The sequence below is a fragment of the Phocoena phocoena genome, chromosome 1, assembly GCF_963924675.1.
Source record: "Phocoena phocoena chromosome 1, mPhoPho1.1, whole genome shotgun sequence".
Classification (NCBI taxonomy): domain Eukaryota; kingdom Metazoa; phylum Chordata; class Mammalia; order Artiodactyla; family Phocoenidae; genus Phocoena; species Phocoena phocoena.
Genome location: NC_089219.1, coordinates 152,055,724 through 152,072,819, shown reverse-complemented (window position 1 = coordinate 152,072,819; position 17,096 = coordinate 152,055,724). Strand labels below are relative to the sequence as shown.

The 17,096-nt window shown below is 52.5% G+C and overlaps 1 protein-coding gene across 1 annotated transcript; it reads right to left on the bottom strand.

Moving 5' to 3' along the window:
- Positions 1–4,863: 4,863 nt before the first annotated feature.
- On the bottom strand, positions 4,864–10,374 carry KLHDC8A (kelch domain containing 8A). Its single transcript, XM_065890638.1, has 5 exons — positions 9,999–10,374; positions 7,126–7,290; positions 6,678–6,893; positions 5,966–6,067; positions 4,864–5,071 (listed from the first exon to the last, which is right to left on the bottom strand). Exons 1-5 carry the CDS (start codon positions 10,372–10,374, stop codon positions 4,878–4,880), a joined length of 1,053 nt encoding a protein of 350 aa, XP_065746710.1. The 3' UTR covers positions 4,864–4,877.
- Between the last annotated feature and the right edge of the window lie 6,722 nt (positions 10,375–17,096).

Genomic DNA, 17,096 nt, shown 5'->3' with positions numbered 1-17,096 from the left:
CCGTCACTCCTGGCACCGCCAATGGAGAGGGGTGTGCTTGGAGAGGCGGCCACAACCATCATATCACACTGATGCTGACCTTCCTCAAACCCTTCTTCTCGAGGCATCGACCCACTATTCAGGGTCGGCACAGGCTCCAACTTGCCTTCTAATCATTTTTCACATCACTCCCCACTCCTGTGTGCATTCTGGCACCCAAGTCTCCCTTCCCTTGAGGCCCAGTTATAACAGCAGTCTCCTCCAGGAAGCCTTCCCAGATCAGCTCAGTCCTCAGAGCCAGGAAGAGGCAAGGAAGGTTCCCCCTCCCTCTTGATTTCAGACTTCTAGAATTGTGAGGCAATACATTTCTGTTGTTTTTGAAGCCACCAGTCTGCAGTATTTTGTTATGGCAGCCCTAGGAAACTAATAAAATGGAAGCTTATCTGCCCAACCTGTCTGGGTCCTTTTATGTGCCCGTCTCTTCAGCTCTTGCCTGTGTTCTGCCTCATGCCTTCACTTCTGCAGTCTAATGCCAACAGGAAGCGCCTGCCCACGCAACTCTTTGATCTCACCAAGCCTGGCCTGAGGCTTTGGTCCTGTTCTGCCGCCACCCAGGGGCGGGCATGCCATCTCTTACTGCAGAGCTCAGAATGGTGGGCGGTGGGGGTGTGCACTACCCTCCACCCCGGCAGCTGGATTAGAGTCTCCGTTCCATCACTTGTTAGCTGTGCCGCTTGGGTTAGTCATAGGGTTCCCGGTTCTGTTTCTTCTTCTACAAGATGGGGGTTGGAAAAGGCCAATGGTACCCCACCTCCTGTTCAGTGTATCTGTGGGCCAGAAAGCTCGACGCAAATGCAAGAGATCATTAGCAATTCTGGAGGAGAAGAAGCCATGGAAGGGAGGGACTTGTCCACTTTCTGTGGTTCTAAACCCTCCTGGCACTTTAATCGCCCAGCAGATGGACCTTCCTCCAGAGGAGGCCTGACAAGCTTGGCCCACGTGTTTTTCTGAGGATTCCAACCCCAACTGGGGTTCTTTCTTTCAAAAAAAAAAAAATTGTTTACTTATTTATTTATTGGCTGTGTTGGGTCTTCATTGTTGCACGCGGGCTTTCTCTAGTTGCCGTGAGCGGGGGCTACTCTTGGCTGCGGCGCGCGGGCTTCCCACTGCGGTGGCTTCCCTTGTTGCGGAGCGCAGGGTAGTTGTGGCGCACGGGCTTCAGTAGTTGTGGCGCACAGGCTTAATTGCTCCACCGCATGTGGGATCTTCTTGGATCCGGGTCCCCTGCATTGGCAGGCGGATTCTGAACCACTATGCCACCAGGGAAGTCCCTGGGGTTCTTTCTCCTCTTAGATGGTGCCTTGGTGATTTTACTTCGTTTTCCTCAGAAGAGGAACTTGGCTGATCCAATGTGTTCCAATGGCACACATCTGATCATGATGCTTCTCCACTTAAAATCCTTAATCTGCTCCCAGTTTCCCATATGGATAAAGTCCAGACTCCTTAGCAAGGCACGTGAGGCCTCCTGATCTGCCCTGCCTGTACTTCCAGCCCATCTCCCTAGATTCTCTGCAATGTGCATGTGGTCCCTCAGTGGACTTGAGAACACCTCTGTCTCTCCCTCAACAACAGAAAATAATAGCGCAGCTACTCACCTTATATATGCAAATCATTTTGTGTATAGTAGGTAGCTCTTAAACTCAGTGAGGCCTTATTTTGTTCATTTTACAAATAAGGAAACTGAGATTCGGGGGTTAACAACGTACCCAAGTTCAATCCGCACATGACAATTATGATTTGAACTCACATTTCTTGCTTCAAAGCCTGGGGTCATCCCCCTCTGCCTGGCTGCTCTCCCTCTTCTTTCAAAGTGCAGTTTGAGATTTGTTTTCTGGAAACCTCTCTGATCCCCTCAGTTCCTCTCAGCTCTCTGTAGCCAGTAAGGATGGGGCACCTCTGGGTTACACTAGCAAAGGCTGACACTTGTCTCATCAAATACTAACTGCAGATTTAGTCCCCGTCTCCCTCCCAAGACTGCAGCTACTGGAGGGCAGGAATCCCAAGTCCAGGACCATGCCAGACACGTAACTGGAGTTCAGTGTCAGACAATGCTTTGCAATAGCTGACACAGTCAAAGAGCCAGAAGGGAACTTTCCTGGGATGTAAATTTAGGACTATTCTATGCTTGTTTCACGTTAGGGAGCCCTTCCCAATCTTTCCTTGCTAATTCTCATACTCATTCCTTGGGAAACAAAAGGACTGTTTGGAGCCCTCCATCTTTCCAGGTTTGACATTCTGAACCCCTACACATTACAGAGCAGCTGATTTTCTCCCCTTTCCTATGTGCTATTCCATTTGAGGCGATGCAGTACTGTGGTCACAGGTTTTAGAATCAGATTTGGTTCAGTCACTCAGTAGCTTGTGACCTTGGACAAGTTATATGACCTCTTGGAGGCTTAGTCGTTTCGTGTGCAAAATACGAGGATACTGCCTTCTCCACAGAGTTATCTGAGGATTGAAGCGGGTGCTTTGCCAACTTGTGAGATGGCATTGTCATTGCTTTACAGATTGGGAAATGAAGACAAGAGAGGGGAGGGGCCTTCCAGAGACGGACGGGGATGAGAAGGCTTATGGCAGGGAGGGGGTTGAGGCCCGGAGCCAGGCCATTGGACCCCAGATCCTGAGCGGCCTCTGCAGCACCACGAGGTACAGCCATGAGGTATGCCGCTGGCACCCCCTATTTCCCTCGCTCCTCTGTGAGCCACACCCAAAGCTTCCCAGCATGGACCTCCAAGAGGTGAGTCCTCAGCAGATACCACCTTGAGCCCTGAGTGGCCCTCACAGGTTGCAGCAGTCAGTCCCCCATTCTCATAATGGGAAGAACCTTTAGGGCTGGCTACAGCCCTAAGGTACCCCAACTATTTAAAATGCCTCAGTCCCATCCACATGTCTGGTGCCATTCTGTGTGCTTGGAAAGCCTCCTACACACAAAGCTAGGCTTCCTCTTAGAAGGGGTGGAGGGAGCCCATTTGTAAATGCCTTTCTTGGGGAGGGGTTGGGGAGGGTGGGAGCAGGCAGTGCAGAGACAGAAGTGGAATGGAGGGCTGGGCTTCGCGATGCTTCCCCTAACCTGCTGCCCCAGCCTCTCTTTCTAACAGTCACTTCAGGGGGCTCAACGGAAATGGTCTGGGCGTGGGGGTCTGGAAGCAGTAGGGAAGGCCTCTCTGCAGTCTGCTCCGTAGGGGGCACCCGTGGCCACAGGATGCCAAGGTGGGAGGGAAAGCCTGGGTCAGCAGGTGGCAGTGTCCTTCCAGTGCCCAAGTAAAGAAAAAGATCAGGTACGAGAGAAAGGGAGGCAAAATGACTGTCCCGTAAAGACCCTGGTTCCACTTGTCTGTGAAGGTTCACTGGAGGTGTTACCTCCTCCAGGAGGCTCCGCGTGACCCCTCAGACGGGTGTTCCTGCTTCAGGAGAAATAATCATACCAGCACGTGGCTCGTGCTCCCTGACCCCCCCCACCGCCCCTCCAGGGCATGTATTTTTTTCATCTTTGTATCCCCCGTGTTAGCACAGCTTTTAAAAATAACTTGGGATCAGAAAGCGGTGCTATACCAGCTAAAAGGAGGCACGTCCTTCACGTTTTTACATTAGTGAGCAATTCCCTTTCTACTGTGGGCAAGACAGAAATGAGCTCGAGCTGAATGAACTGAGGCCAGTCACAAGACGTAACCCAACGAAGTCAGTTAACGAGCGCAGCCTTTTCCCAACGCGCCTGTGGGGCGTCAACGTGCAGGAGACGGGGAAGTGGGCTGTTTTCCTAGGAGTGAGGTGACTGGTCAGGGCAGGGTGGTTTGAAGGTGGAACCACCTCAGAAGGAACAGCCAAGAACAAGTGGTCCCTTGGGGCCCCGTTTAGCCTGAGAATGTCAGAGGGACTGTTTCATGCGGTCCCCTCCGCGCATCAAGACGCCGTCCACCCCACCCCTGCATCAGGGTGCCAGAGAAGGTAGGAATATAGAGTTTAATCATTGTGCTGCTGCTGTAAACCAGAGTGCAATTCATCCATCCTTCGTGGATTTTGATGCCACAGTGTAAATAAGAAGGTTTCACACAGAAACACTCTGGGGCTGTCGGTGACAAAGGGGAGCGGTGCCTCTGGTGGGGAGGGGTGACTGAAGGAGAAATGAAGTGAGGAGAAGAGTGTGGAGCAGACCCTGGGCTGGGCGGCTGCTCCATTCCCATCAGGACCCCGAGAGGCATGGGTCCTTCCTGGCCAGGGCTTCTGACCCGGACCAGTGCACGTGAACCCGACTCCCCTTCCAAATCAGCCGCCTCCAGCTTCAGGGCCAATTCTTGCTGAGTAGATGAGGTCCAGGGCAGGCCCACAGTTGGCCACCAAAGGGGGAAGGGATGTAGACCAATGGAGAGAATAGGGGTTGGGACCCCTGCCACCCTTCTCCATCTTCCATCCCAAGAGACCTTCAGACTAGCGCAGATCCAGGGAAAGGACAGCTACAAGTAGCTATCCTCTGGGTCAGAACTGCCCTGCGTACCCCCTATCCTGGAGATGGGAGAGGTAAACCCACAGGAAGGGAGGTAGCATATACTCCTGCTACCTACCTTTCTCTGCCTGAGCAGTAAGTGAGAACTCTCCCCAGAAGTCACCTGAGCCCCAACAGGGGAAGGGGGATGGCAGAGTCATCGAGACTTCTTACAATTTTCTCGGATTGGTAGGGTTTGGAGGTGGAGAGGTCACTTAGAGCCCAATGGCCTAACCCCACTGGCTGCTGACAGGAGCTGGCATCCGGGGAAGCAGCCCAAACTACTTTGATGAGATCATTCCTCTTGTCCAGAGTGGGGTGATCCGGTCCGGGACACGGTGGCTGGGCCCAGAGCCAGCTAGGAGTCAGAGACACACAGGGCTTCCACCGCATCGCTCAGACCCTGGTTGACGCCCCCCACGGCTAGGAGGCAGTTCTTGACAACGATGCTGGAGCAGGCACAGCGGGGTGTGGGCATGGCGGGGAGGACCTCCCACTTGTTCTTCCCCGGGTGGAACGCCTCTGCCGTCTCCAGGACAGTGGGTTGGTTCCCTGAAAGTGCCAAGGGAACCGGACCTTACAAAGGAGTCCAGTCACCAATCTGCCCCGGGAGAGTCCCCCCATCTTGCTCCCCGCCCCCCTCTGGAACCACAAGCAGAAGCCAATCAACCTCAACTTCCTTGGCTACAGAATTGCTCCTTCCCCACCCTTTTGTCAAACAGCTGCTTTGTCCTTCCTGCCTTCTCTGTCTTTTCATCTCAAGAGTAACTTTTTTTCCCCACCGCTGCTTTTACCAGAAGTTTCTAGACACTACTGCCTCTCTTCTGCCCTTTACTGAGAAAGCTGCTCACATGGTCTAGCTTACATCAAGCTGCTTTCCTGTGTGGGTAAACAGGGTGTCTGTCCACACTGAGTAAACTCTGGGTTCCTGGAAGCTCTGCTGCCCATCTGTCTCTCCCCTGTTGATGTTGGGGTCCTGCCTTCAAAATACCCTAATCTCTGGGAGGTCTTATACAGCAAATCCTGAATTCATTAGAATAACTGATTTGATCAGACTGCTTCTCTACTCCATGACAGAGCTGGGTATCCAGGGAGAAGAGAAAGAGGACCAAGGCCAATCCCTGCCACACTTTCACCTCCAGTCATTCCTGGACAGGGGCCCAGGGACCTGTGCTTGGCAAGCCTGTGTCACATGGTAATCAGTATGTCCCTTATGCACTCTGGGCCTCAGTTTCTCCTGTGTAAGGGGACCGATAGACCGCAACTGAGGCCCATCCGTGGAGACACGACATCTAGGCTGGGAGGAGGGGAGTGCTTTGAAATTCTTTGGAATAAAGCAGTAGGCAGGTGGTGTGCAAGGAGCCAGCACCCTCTGCTGCTCATGCTGATCGCCTAGAATCCACCAAGCACCAGACCACAGTGCCAGCCCGGAAGCTCTATCCTTACCAAGTCCTCCAGCCACTATGACCCGTCCACTCAGAGAGCCGGCCACAAAGTCTGCCCGCCGCTTCTTAAGGAAGAATGAGCGCTCCATCTTCAGCCATCCTCCTATAGGCCATGGGTGATGGCAGGAGATACACAGAGAGAATTAGATGCTGACCACCCGCCCCTCCAAATACACATGAGTCCCAAACTGCTCTCACCCTAGGCAGCATCTCCACTCCATCTACCCTGTGTGCTCAGCGCATACACAATGTCTCCTGCTGTTTGAAATGATACTCTACCCTCTCCCATGCTTGCTGTAATCCAAGGAACCATAATCTCTTATGACAAATCACCTTGTTCTACCTCTGTTCTCACGGGCTTTAAGCTGGAAAGGAGGCTGACTAGAGGCAGAGAGCGTCAGAGTCAGGATCCTTCTGTTTTTCCACGAGTAAAAAACAGGAAAAAGCCCTTCCTCACCTGGCCCTGGCTGGATGTTGTAAGAATGGACAATAGGTGGAAAAGGCTTTGATAAAAACAACTAACCAATCAAAGGGAACCCTGTACAGATGAAAGAACTTGATCCCAAGAGTAGCCCTGAATGGACAAGGGTGTTCAGACTCTGAAAGGCTCACCCAGCTGGGTAAGTGAGCCTGGGTGGATGGATGGGATGGGGGTAAGGTGAGGGATTCAGCCAGAAGGGAGATGCGCAGCCGGGGACTGGTGCCCAGCTTACCCTGTTCCATGTCGAACACGTCCATCGTCCGGAGGAACTTGGGCTGCTGGTAGAGCCGACCCTGCCGCAGGCCACCCAGGCTGTACAAGCGGTCGTCTAAGGTCACAAAGCTGGAGAAGGCCCGCTTGCAGGGAATGTTGGGGAACTTGGTCCAGGAGCGAGTCTCGATGTCAAAGACCTCGAAGGCGTTGACCGCGTACTTGGACTGTCGTCCCCCTGGAGGCCAGAGTAGGGCGAAGGTTGGGCAGAAGAGTAAGTCTCTGAGGACTGGGGCTGGGTTTCCCCTTCTGACTGTTATCAGATCATATAGGAAGCTCCCTGAGGGGTGGGGCAGCATGATTAACCCCCAGTGCCCCGGAGATGCTCAGCACACAGGCACTGCTTCCAACAGGAACTGACCCGGGGGAGGGAAGAAGGGCCAGACATGGGCCAGACAACCTGTCCTTACCCAGCACATAGATCTTGGAACCTCGGAAGAATGAGGTGGCAGCATATCTCGGGGTGGGCATGGGTGCTAGAGACACCCACATGTCCTTGAGCATGTCATAGTGTTGGAGGTGGTTGTGTGGACGGAGGTCCAGGCCCATCCCGCCTGCCGCGTACACTCGGTAATCTAAGGAGAAAGGCCATACAGCAGACACTATGAGACAGGCCCATCGTACTCAGCTCCTACCATGGCCAGGCTCTGTTAACCCCTGGAATACAAGCACTGAAGCCCGGCTAGGTCCCAACCACCGCTCTGCCCGAGAATGGGTTGGTGGCACCATTAAAAGTTCCTGCCACAGTCAAGCCTGGGTCTTCTTGAAGCCATGTCAGGCCTACATGCCTTAGCCTTCCTTGGTGGCTGGCCCTTGGTTAAACCCGAAATACTAAGGCTTTCACAGAGGTATACTGCAGTGGAGTCTAGGCCTGGACAACCCTTTGCAGGTCTTATCCCCTCCATTCTCCTCCTTCCTGGGCAGCCAGAGGGAGGCCAAAGAGAAGGGGTATTCCTCTGATACCCTCCAATAGTGGCCTCTTCCTCAGGAACTCCCAGATCAGAACTCTCTAGACCTAGCAGGAGCCTTTGGAAATGAGGTCAGCCCTGGTGTCATTGGCCTTGTGGGACACTGGCCTGCTGCCATCTCTTTCTTTGTCCGGATAGGTGAAGGCTATCCTCCTTCATGCACAGGAAAGCTCTGGGCTCCAGGAGGCACCCTGCACTGAATGGGCTAGGGGTGAATGAGGGAGAGGCTTTGGAGGAGAGAAAACTGGCCCCTATGAGAAGCCCTGCCCAGAGAAGTGAGTCCCCCCCCCACCGCCCTCTACTGCTCTTGGTTGCGGGTGACACAGTGAAGCAGAGGGGATGGGCAACGCCTCCATGTTTCCCTGGGCCTCACCCCAGTACCTCACGCAGCCTGTTAAGGACACAGCCCTACCCCCAGGGCCCTCTTTTTCCCAGGGACTCACCCCTGCCCAGGATTCTGTCTCCTAGTAGCCAGTCCTCACTGCTTCCGGCTCTATGAGACTTTCATTCTTCAAGGGGATTGCAGGGGTGAGTACTACTTCTTTCTACTTTCCAATCTTACTAAAGAGAGGGAAAACAAATCCCAGCCCTAGCCTGTGGCTGGGAGATGGGGCCTGCTAATGAGAAATTTACCTTACACAAACTCCGCCTCTTCTATTCCTGTTTTCACCCACACACCTCCAGCTGCGAACCCTCACATCCAGTCCACACTACCATTCCTGCACCCAATTCTTACTCATCCTTCCAGAGTCACCTGGGTGTCCCTGGATTGCAAGGCTGGGCTGAGAGCGGTGGCTCAGGACCTCCTGTGGCACCTGCACCACCCTACTTGCCACACGTTACTGAAATAACCTTTGTATGCTTCTTTCAATAGATTGTTAGGTTCTTGAGATTTGTTAATCTGTGGCCCCAGCATCTGCTAGAAAGCGTGTAAATTCTTAGTAAACTAACTGTTGAACCCATTCAATGCCATAGTTAAGAGCACAGACTCGACCATCACCTGCTGGCTGCGTAACCTTGGGCAAGTTACTTAACCTCTCTGGGCCTCACATTGCTTCTCTCTAAAATGAAGATAGTAATAGCACTTAACTCATGAGACAGGTTGTGAGGGTCAAAGGGGTTCATACCTATAAGGCACCTATGGTAAGGACTCAATAAATGTTGGTTCTTAATCTTTCAGCCCCACTTATTGAGATCTGCGGATAAAGGACTACCCTTTCCCTCTCTATTTCCCCATGGGCCTCCACGCCTTCCATCTTTCTTACTGGGAGTTCAGGAGGCCCCATTGGCTACTCTGCCCTCAGGGATTTTGAGTTAGAGTTTCTCTCTCTGACCTTCATTGGTAAGACCTGGGCTCCTAAAGGCAGGGATCAGAACTTCTGCGTCTTTCCTTCCTCCCTGGGACCTAGAACTGTGCCAGGGACGGAGCAGGTACTCAAGAAACACTGGTTTCTGATCTACAGTAGACCTGACAGGCAGCTGAAATGGTTTTGCAAGAGAAGGAGAGAAGGCTGCATCCCACTAAGCCTGTCTGATCTGAACTTGGGGTCTCCTAACTCCTGCTGGGCCATTTTCCATAAAACCCTGTGTGTTTTAGCAAAAGAGCTTTCAGAGCCCCCTCTGTGCTCTGGGCTGTACCAGGCCTGAAAAGAAAGAAATGATGGGCTTGGAAAAAGCGAAATGAGAATCAAAGCTACGTGATCAGCACATGCATGCCCTGAGAACCTAGTGAACCTGGGCAAGATGCCCCAGAAGCACGACCCTCAGGAACATTATGGTGTCCACTCATCAGTGTCTCTGAGATCAGGAGGCAGATGGTGGTGAGAAGGTCCTGGAATCAGGTCCCAAAGCCCTCCCAGTGGGGCCTAGTGATGGTACGAGGATGGCATGAACATCCCCAGGGCCCCAAATATGTGTCTGGAGGTGGTGGCACTTGCAAGGAAGATTTCAGGGGATTTGGTGCTGTGGGTGGAAGGCCCAATCATTCTGCTGAATGAAGGGATGTACAGGGACATTGCACTAACCCCCTTTGGCTCTCCCCTCTGGCCCGGCCTGCCCAGTTTGCTGGGAGGAATCTGGTGGGGTGAGTGGAGCTCTGGCATCATATTGATTTACTAGACACTTCACTTGCTGAGTCTCAATTTTCCCCTCTGTAAAATAAGGCCAGCGGGTCTCTAGTTTCAGTGTCCATTGTAAAGATCAGCTGGGGATCGGGAATGTGACAGTGGCCTCCAACTCAGTGTTGGCTTCCATCCCTTTCCCCGTGGCGCCCCACTCCCTTCTCTCTGCCCACCCTCAGCCTTGGCCCCACTCGCCTTTGGTCGTGACAGAAATGCCCATGGCGGCCTCGCGCAGCATGCTTCTCTTCTTCCACTTGCCTTCATCGATGTTGTACATCTCCACGACCTTCAGAGGCAGCTGACTGGTGCCCACACCCCCGATCACCATGATCCGCTTCCCCAGGGCGGTGACAGCCACCCCGGCCCGGGCTGTGGGCAGGGGGCGCAGGTCGGTCCACTGGTCGGCCTCGGGGGAGTAGACCTCAAAGCAGTCCACGGGGACGCCGTTGTCGTCACACCCCCCGATGGCATAGACCTGCCCCCCGGTTTCCAGCAGGGAGCAGTAGACCCGGCGGCTGGGCAGTGGCGCCAGGCGCTTCCACTGGAAGTCCTTGACGTTGGGCACCTCCATGGCACTCCCGGGGACCCCGCCCGCCGCGCCCCCGCGGATTGCCGTGGGAGGTGCGAGCCCGGGGGTCCGCCGGCTACTCCGCGCCCCCTCTCGCCGCCTCCATCTCGCTCCGGTTCGCCTGCTCCCGCCCGACCCCCAGCAAGGGCCCCGACGCCGGCCAGCGCTTCACCGTTCCTCGAGACTCAGCTGTCCGGAGGCGTCCGAGCCCGGCCCTGCGGGAGGAATGGGGCGAATCAAGGGCAGCCGGGCCCGGCGCCCTGGCCTGGCGTGGGCGGGCGAGCGGGCTCCCAGCCCCCCGCCAACTTTCAAGGGAAGACGCGGCGGCGAGGGCGCCACCCCGCGGCGGCATCAAACCCGCACCGCTTTGTCCCCCGCCGCTCCCAGCCAGCTGGTCGGAAACCCGCGGAACGCGTGGGGGGCCGGGGCGTTCCGGGGTTCGGGGTGCCAGGCTGCCTCCCGGCGAAGCAAGGAGTTACCTTTCGGCGCCGCCGCCTGCCTCCCCCGGCTCTCCCTCCCCGCCGACTCCCGTCCCTGCCCCCGCGCCACTTACACAGTGCGGCGGCGAGGCGCAGGCAGCGCATTACCCGAGAGCGGCGCGGGGAGCAGGGGAGAGGGCGCTCTGTCCTTCCTCGCTCCGCACACCGCTGTCACACACCCAGAAGAGGAGAATAAATGAGCAGCAGGAAGGAGAAGCGGAAACGCCGCCGGAGGGTGGAGTTGGGGGGAGGCCGGCGAGCCGGCTCCACGCACATCCCCACCATCAGCCACCACACCTGTGCAGGAACCCGCGTGCGCCCCGCGGCGAAGCGAGCCCTGACCTCTTTACAGAAGCCCTGGCTGCGCCCGGACTGCGGGGGAGGGAAAGGGCCCGGCGGGAGACGCTCACCTTGCCCACTGTTCAGGGAAAGCGGGGCACTAGAGCCAAGTACCCAGATGACGGGGACTAGACTCCCTCCAGTGTGGGGGTGGGCGGTTTGTGAGTGTTTGTTTTGGATGAGGAGGCAGAGAGTCCAATTACCCAGTTTATCTACAGTACACAGACCCAGTTCGTGACAGCCTGGCTCAATAGTCGACTTTGCTTTGGGGGAGGTATTATCAAATGGTTTAACCTCATAGAAACAAGTTATGTGGGTGTGACACACGCAGACCTGACACGGGTGCATCCAATGTACGCACCGACCTGCGCACATGTGCATAATTTACACATCACCTCACCCTCCACCCGGAGATGCTCATATCCACGGAGAAACTGACAGAAAATGCACAGTTATGCGGACACACAGCCACAGACAAAAGTGGAAAGGCAAACACGTGAGTGGTCCCTCCCACATCACATCTTAGGAAGGGAAAACCTGGTTATCAAATCTTGGCCCTCAGCACCAACCCACAGGTCTTGCCAGATAATTCTTTCAAGCCATTCTGTAATGGCCTTATCAGGACAGTAGTCCCCAGTAACAAAAGTGCCCATGACACCAGTGAGCCACCTGGTGTGATGAACTGCAGGCTTGTGGGGTCCTCCCACATGGTTCCCTTGAATAGAGCCAAGTGTTGAAACGCTCAGGCTTGGGAGTCTGACAGAGCTGGGTTTGAATTCTGGCTCTGAAATTATTTAACTACTCCGAGGCTCAGTTTCCTTATTTTATTTAGATTAAACTTTGTATTTTGAGATAAATTGTGGATTCACATGCAGTTGTAAGAAATAACACCTTTTACCCAATTTCTCTCAATGGTAACATCTTGCAAAACATATAGTACAATAATATCATAGCCAGGATATGGAAATTGATCAGTCAAGATTTAGAATATTTCCATCACCACAAGAACCCTTCATGTTGCCTTTTTTTTTAAATTGAAGTATAGTTGATTTACAACACTGTGTTAGTTTCAGGTGTACATATTGCCTTTTTATACCCCTACCTTCTTCCCTCTCACCCCTCTCTCTCCAACTCCTGGCAACCACCAATCTGTTCTCCATTTCCATAGTTCTGTCATTTCAAGAATGTTATATAAATGGAAACTTACAGTACGTAACCTTTGGGTATTGGCTTTCTTTTCTCCCAGCATGATTCTGTGGAGATTCATCCAAGTTGTTGCATGTATCACTAGTTCATTCCTTTTTATTTCTGAGTAGCATTCCATGGTATAGATATATCCTTGTAGATTTTTGTGAAGATTAAATGAGATGATATTTTTGGGACTTCCCTGGTGGTGCAGCAGTTAAGAATCTGCCTGCCAATGCAGGTGACACAGGTTTGAGCCCTGGTCCGGGAAGATCCCACATGCCGCGGAGCAACTAAGCCCGTGCGCCACAACTACTGAGCCTGAGCTCTAGAGCCCGTGAGCCACAACTACTGAAGCCCGCATGCCTAGAGCCCGTGCTCTGCAACAAGGGAAGCCACCGCAGTGAGAGGCCCGAGCACCACAACGAAGAGTAGCCCCTGCTCGCCGCAACTAGAGAAAGCCGTCGTGCAGCAACAAAGACCCAACGCAGCCAAAAATAAATTTATTTTTTTAAAAAATGAGATGATATTTGTAAAGTGTTCAGTTCAGCTTCTGACACACAGCAAGGGTCTGGTAAATCACTATGAATACCATTACTACTACAACTACTATCAACAAAACCAAGAAAAAGAAAAACTGAGAACAAGCACAAACATTTTGCCCCTCACTTAGAAATGACTTCCTGTGAGAAACAGAGGTCACAGTACCTCTTAACAGCTCATAGGCCCACCTTAACATCTTGAGTTCTTGGCTTAGAAATTCCACTGCTGTTTAGTTTGAATTCTCTGTACTTACATAGTAAGTACCTCTAAGAACCTTCACAGAGGACAGTTGTGTTGGGGCTCAGAGCAGGCCACCCCAAGGTATACCACAATGGCATACTGATTATTTTAAGTTAAAGTTACTTGAGGAACAGCTGTTGGGAAAAAACATTTGATATTAAAAAAACACTCTGTACCCCTTCTTTCCCCTGAAAGTGGGAAATAAATCTCCCATGTGAAAATATCCTCCCCATATCAGGAGAGAGAAAGCATCCTTACTTATCACCAGAGTTAGGGAATTCAAGGCTAAGAAAACTGTATAAACAGATTTTGTTACTTCATTAGTCTGTACCTGAAGCGCAAGCCCCTTTGGTAAGTCTTCACAAATAATTGTTTGTCTAAAAATGACATATAGGGCTTCCCTGGTGGCGCAGTGGCTGAGAGTCCGCCTGCGATGCAGGGGACACGGGTTCGTGCCCCAGTCCGGGAAGATCCCACATGCCGCACAACGTCTGGGCCCGTGAGCCGTGGCCACTGAGCCTGCGCGTCTGGAGCCTGTGCTCCGCAAAGAGAGAGGCCACAACTGTGAGAGGCCCACGTACCGCAAAAAATAAAAAATAAATAAAAATGACATATAAACAGCCTGCTATGGCACTTCGGGGGTCCCATTTCTATGGGACCTCTGTGCATGTGAATTAAATTGGCTTGTTTTCCCCTCCTGACAATCTTGTCAATTTAACTATTAGACCAGCCAAAAGAACTCAAGAGGAGTAAGGGGCGAAATTTCCCCCTCCCTGAAATTTGTGTTCTGTTTATTCAATAAGAACACGAATTCCAAAAAATGTGGTCTGAATTAATGAAGTTTCACAGGAAACATCAAACATTTCTCTTCTTCCTGGAGATCACAGTCTGCCCAGAGGAATAGGGAACAAACCCTCAACCATCAATTTAAACTGTCTTCACAAAATCACGGCAGGGTGATCAGGAGGATTGAAAGCCATAAGCATTCCACAGAGGGGCTTGTTGAGGGTCCACCTTCAGCCTCTCTTGCCCATGGAGCCTTCTCCCAAAGCAGTGAGGCAAGGTTTCTTGTGCCTCCACCCACCCCAGCTGGGACAGCTCAGTGAGCAGGTATAGAAAGTTCATACTACTTTATGTTTGCATAACTCGAGCTAAACTAAGCCCTCGCACATCCACTTTCTCGTAATCTTAAAAACCCTAGGAAAGGTTGTCAGGCAGGTATTAGCACCCTGTTTTACAGATGAGGACTCTGAGACTTAGTGACATGAAGTAACTGACTTATGACCATGTGAGCCGTTCAGGGTGGGTCTAGTTTGTGAACTCCAAATCCAGTGCTCTTTCGCTTTATCATAATTAAATCACAAATGAAAGAATTGTGCATTATTAAGGACATCAGGCTTCACTACTCTCACTTGGCTTTCTGTCCAATTACAGTGAAGGAAGGGGCCCAGACCTCAAAGGTTTCAGTGACTGTCCTCTCCCCGTTGCCATACTGTCTGTGCCAGGCAGCATAGCTGGGAAAGGACTAGAATCCAGGCCCAGAATAGGCCCCATTCTAACCTAATGTTCATGTCCTGCAAGCAACACCCTCTGTGAGGACTATGGGACTCAGACCCTTGGAAAAGTACTAAGAAGAGGATGCCTTCCAGGCCATGGCCTAATTCCTTGTTTTGGAAGTCCTGGCTTTTCCGCATTTCCCCCACTCCTTCCCCCATAGCTCTTCCTCCCAGCCAGGTGACATCCTTTAGTCTTTACACTGAAAGACGTTGAGGAAGCTTGTAACCTAGCAACCACCACTTAAGATTCCCTGAGTCACCTGCGGTTTCCATGCCTGGGCTGAGTGCACCAAGCTGGGGACTTGTGGAGTGCCAAGCAGAGGTGGGGAGTCCAGTGACCCCCTTTTATTTTTCACCAGCTCGTTCCAGTGGGTAACCACTTTCCCCATCAGGAAATTCTTCCTCATGTCAAGCCTAAATCCTTCTGCTTTAAAACCTTGTGTTGCCTCGGGTCTGGGTTTCTCTTCTCTCTAAGAAAGTGAGTTTTTGCCTTGGTTACAAGGTGGTACTGGGAAGGTAGGAAAATGGGGAGAGGAAAGTTCATGAAAGCCTCTAAAGATGAGGCCTTTGGTACTTTGGAGTCTTAATTATTGTGGTATTAATGCATCCGTCAAATCGGTTGAGGGGTGCTCAGCCCCAGAAATACTTATTATTTTTTTTTTTTTTGCGGTACGCGGGCCTCTCACTGTTGTGGCCTCTCTTGTTGCGGAGCACAGGCTCCGGATGCGCAGGCTCAGCGGCCATGGCTCATGGACCCAGCCGCTCCGCGGCATGTGGGATCTTCCCAGACCGGGGCACGAACCCGCGTCCCCTGCATCGGCAGGCGGACTCTCAACCACTGTGCCACCAGGGAAGCCCCTATTATTATTATTTTTTAAGTCTCAAATTGGTTTTATTAAAGCCTAATTTACATACATGAAAATGCACAGTCTGACTCAGCATCGATTGCCTTTATTAGCTATTCAGGGGCCGGCCTTCACGGAACTCTGTGGTAGGTTTTGGGGAAGCTGAGGGTGTAGTGAGGTGACTGTCTCTTCCCAGTAAACTAGGCAGATTCCCAGTGTGGCAGACTATGGATGTAGTATCTCTGTGTAGGGCCTCAAGGGACTGGTGGGATTCCAAGTGTAGAGCACACGGGGTGGGGGTGGGGAAAGAGGTGTTGTTTAGCTATTAAATTCTACAGTAGCTCCTTTCTCCCTCCTCAGAAATACAGTTTACCCTCCTGTCAGTAGATACCACGGAACTCCCTCTGTGGGTACCACTCTGGGGGAGGGACGCACCTGGAGCCCCCTGAGGCTGGGTCACCTCCCCTGTGTAGTTCTCTCTCTGCAGTGCCCCACAGTCACAGGGCAGTGGGAAGGTGTGTGGAATCTGGAATCAGACAGACGCTTGAATCCTGGCTCAGCCGTCCCCTGGCTGTGTGACTATGAATAAATCACTTACATCCTGAATCTCAGTTCCTCATCTGTGGAAAAGGGAAGAAGAAAATCTACTTTCCAGCATTATGGGGGGAACGAGATGCCAGGCATGGCTCCTGGGCAGGCAGTAGGTCCTCTATAAAGAGTACAGCTTTCCTCCCTCTGTGATGGCAGGTTTCCATACCTCTGACTTTCTGTGTACTCCAGGCAGTGTGTCCAATAGCACGTGCCAATCTCACGAGGCAGGCACCTTACCAGGGCCCCCACCCTCCTGTATCCAACCATTTCTGGGCCTATGTCTTGGACAGCATATTTCCTCCTAGCTAACTGGAATTCCTTCCACTGCAGCCTAAACAGCATTGTGATCTGGAGAACAGCTGGTGCCTCTCCTTTAGATAAGTACATTCTTATTCCTCACCAGAAGCTTGGGCTTGTGGTATTCAGGGGCTGGGGAGGGAAGGTGACTCATCCAATTAGGACTGAGGCTGCCAGCAGACCAAGGGAAGGGTAGATTCCTCCCCCAACATTGAAAAGCCTCATTAGAGCCCGCCCTGCCCAGTCCTGATATCAGCCCAGAGGAAGGATTTAGGGCTCAAGAGGACTTGATTGGAGCGGGTGCAACACAGGTGCCAGCAGCCACAGCCATAATCTGCGTCTGTTCATATGGCACTGCCACCCTTAGGGTGTCAGTCTGAGGTCCCACGGGATGGCCTCAGACAACGGGGCTTCCCCTCCTGACCATGCAGCCTTGATTAGAGAGCTGAGTTAGCCACGCTCCTTCCAGTACCCACCTTGCTCCCTCCTCCTACTGCAAAGTATAGCACAGAGCACACAGCACACAGCACACAGCACAGAGCACAGAGCATACAGCACAGAGCACAGAGCACAGAGCATACAGCATAGAGCCTAGAGCCTAGAGGGACTTACTGGGTATCAGTTTTAAATGCATCTGTCCACCCACGAGC

Bases quoted from the DNA above. Each gene is read 5' to 3' on its own strand.
- KLHDC8A (XM_065890638.1), bottom strand. From the start codon at position 10,374: ATGGAGGTGCCCAACGTCAAGGACTTCCAGTGGAAGCGCCTGGCGCCA. The intron at 7,291-9,998 runs GCGAGTGGGGCC...CTTTCTCCTTAG, and splicing joins CATTTCTGTCACGACCAAAG to ATTACCGAGTGTACGCGGCA. The intron at 5,072-5,965 runs GTAAGGATAGAG...TGGCACTTTCAG, and splicing joins CATAGTGGCTGGAGGACTTG to GGAACCAACCCACTGTCCTG.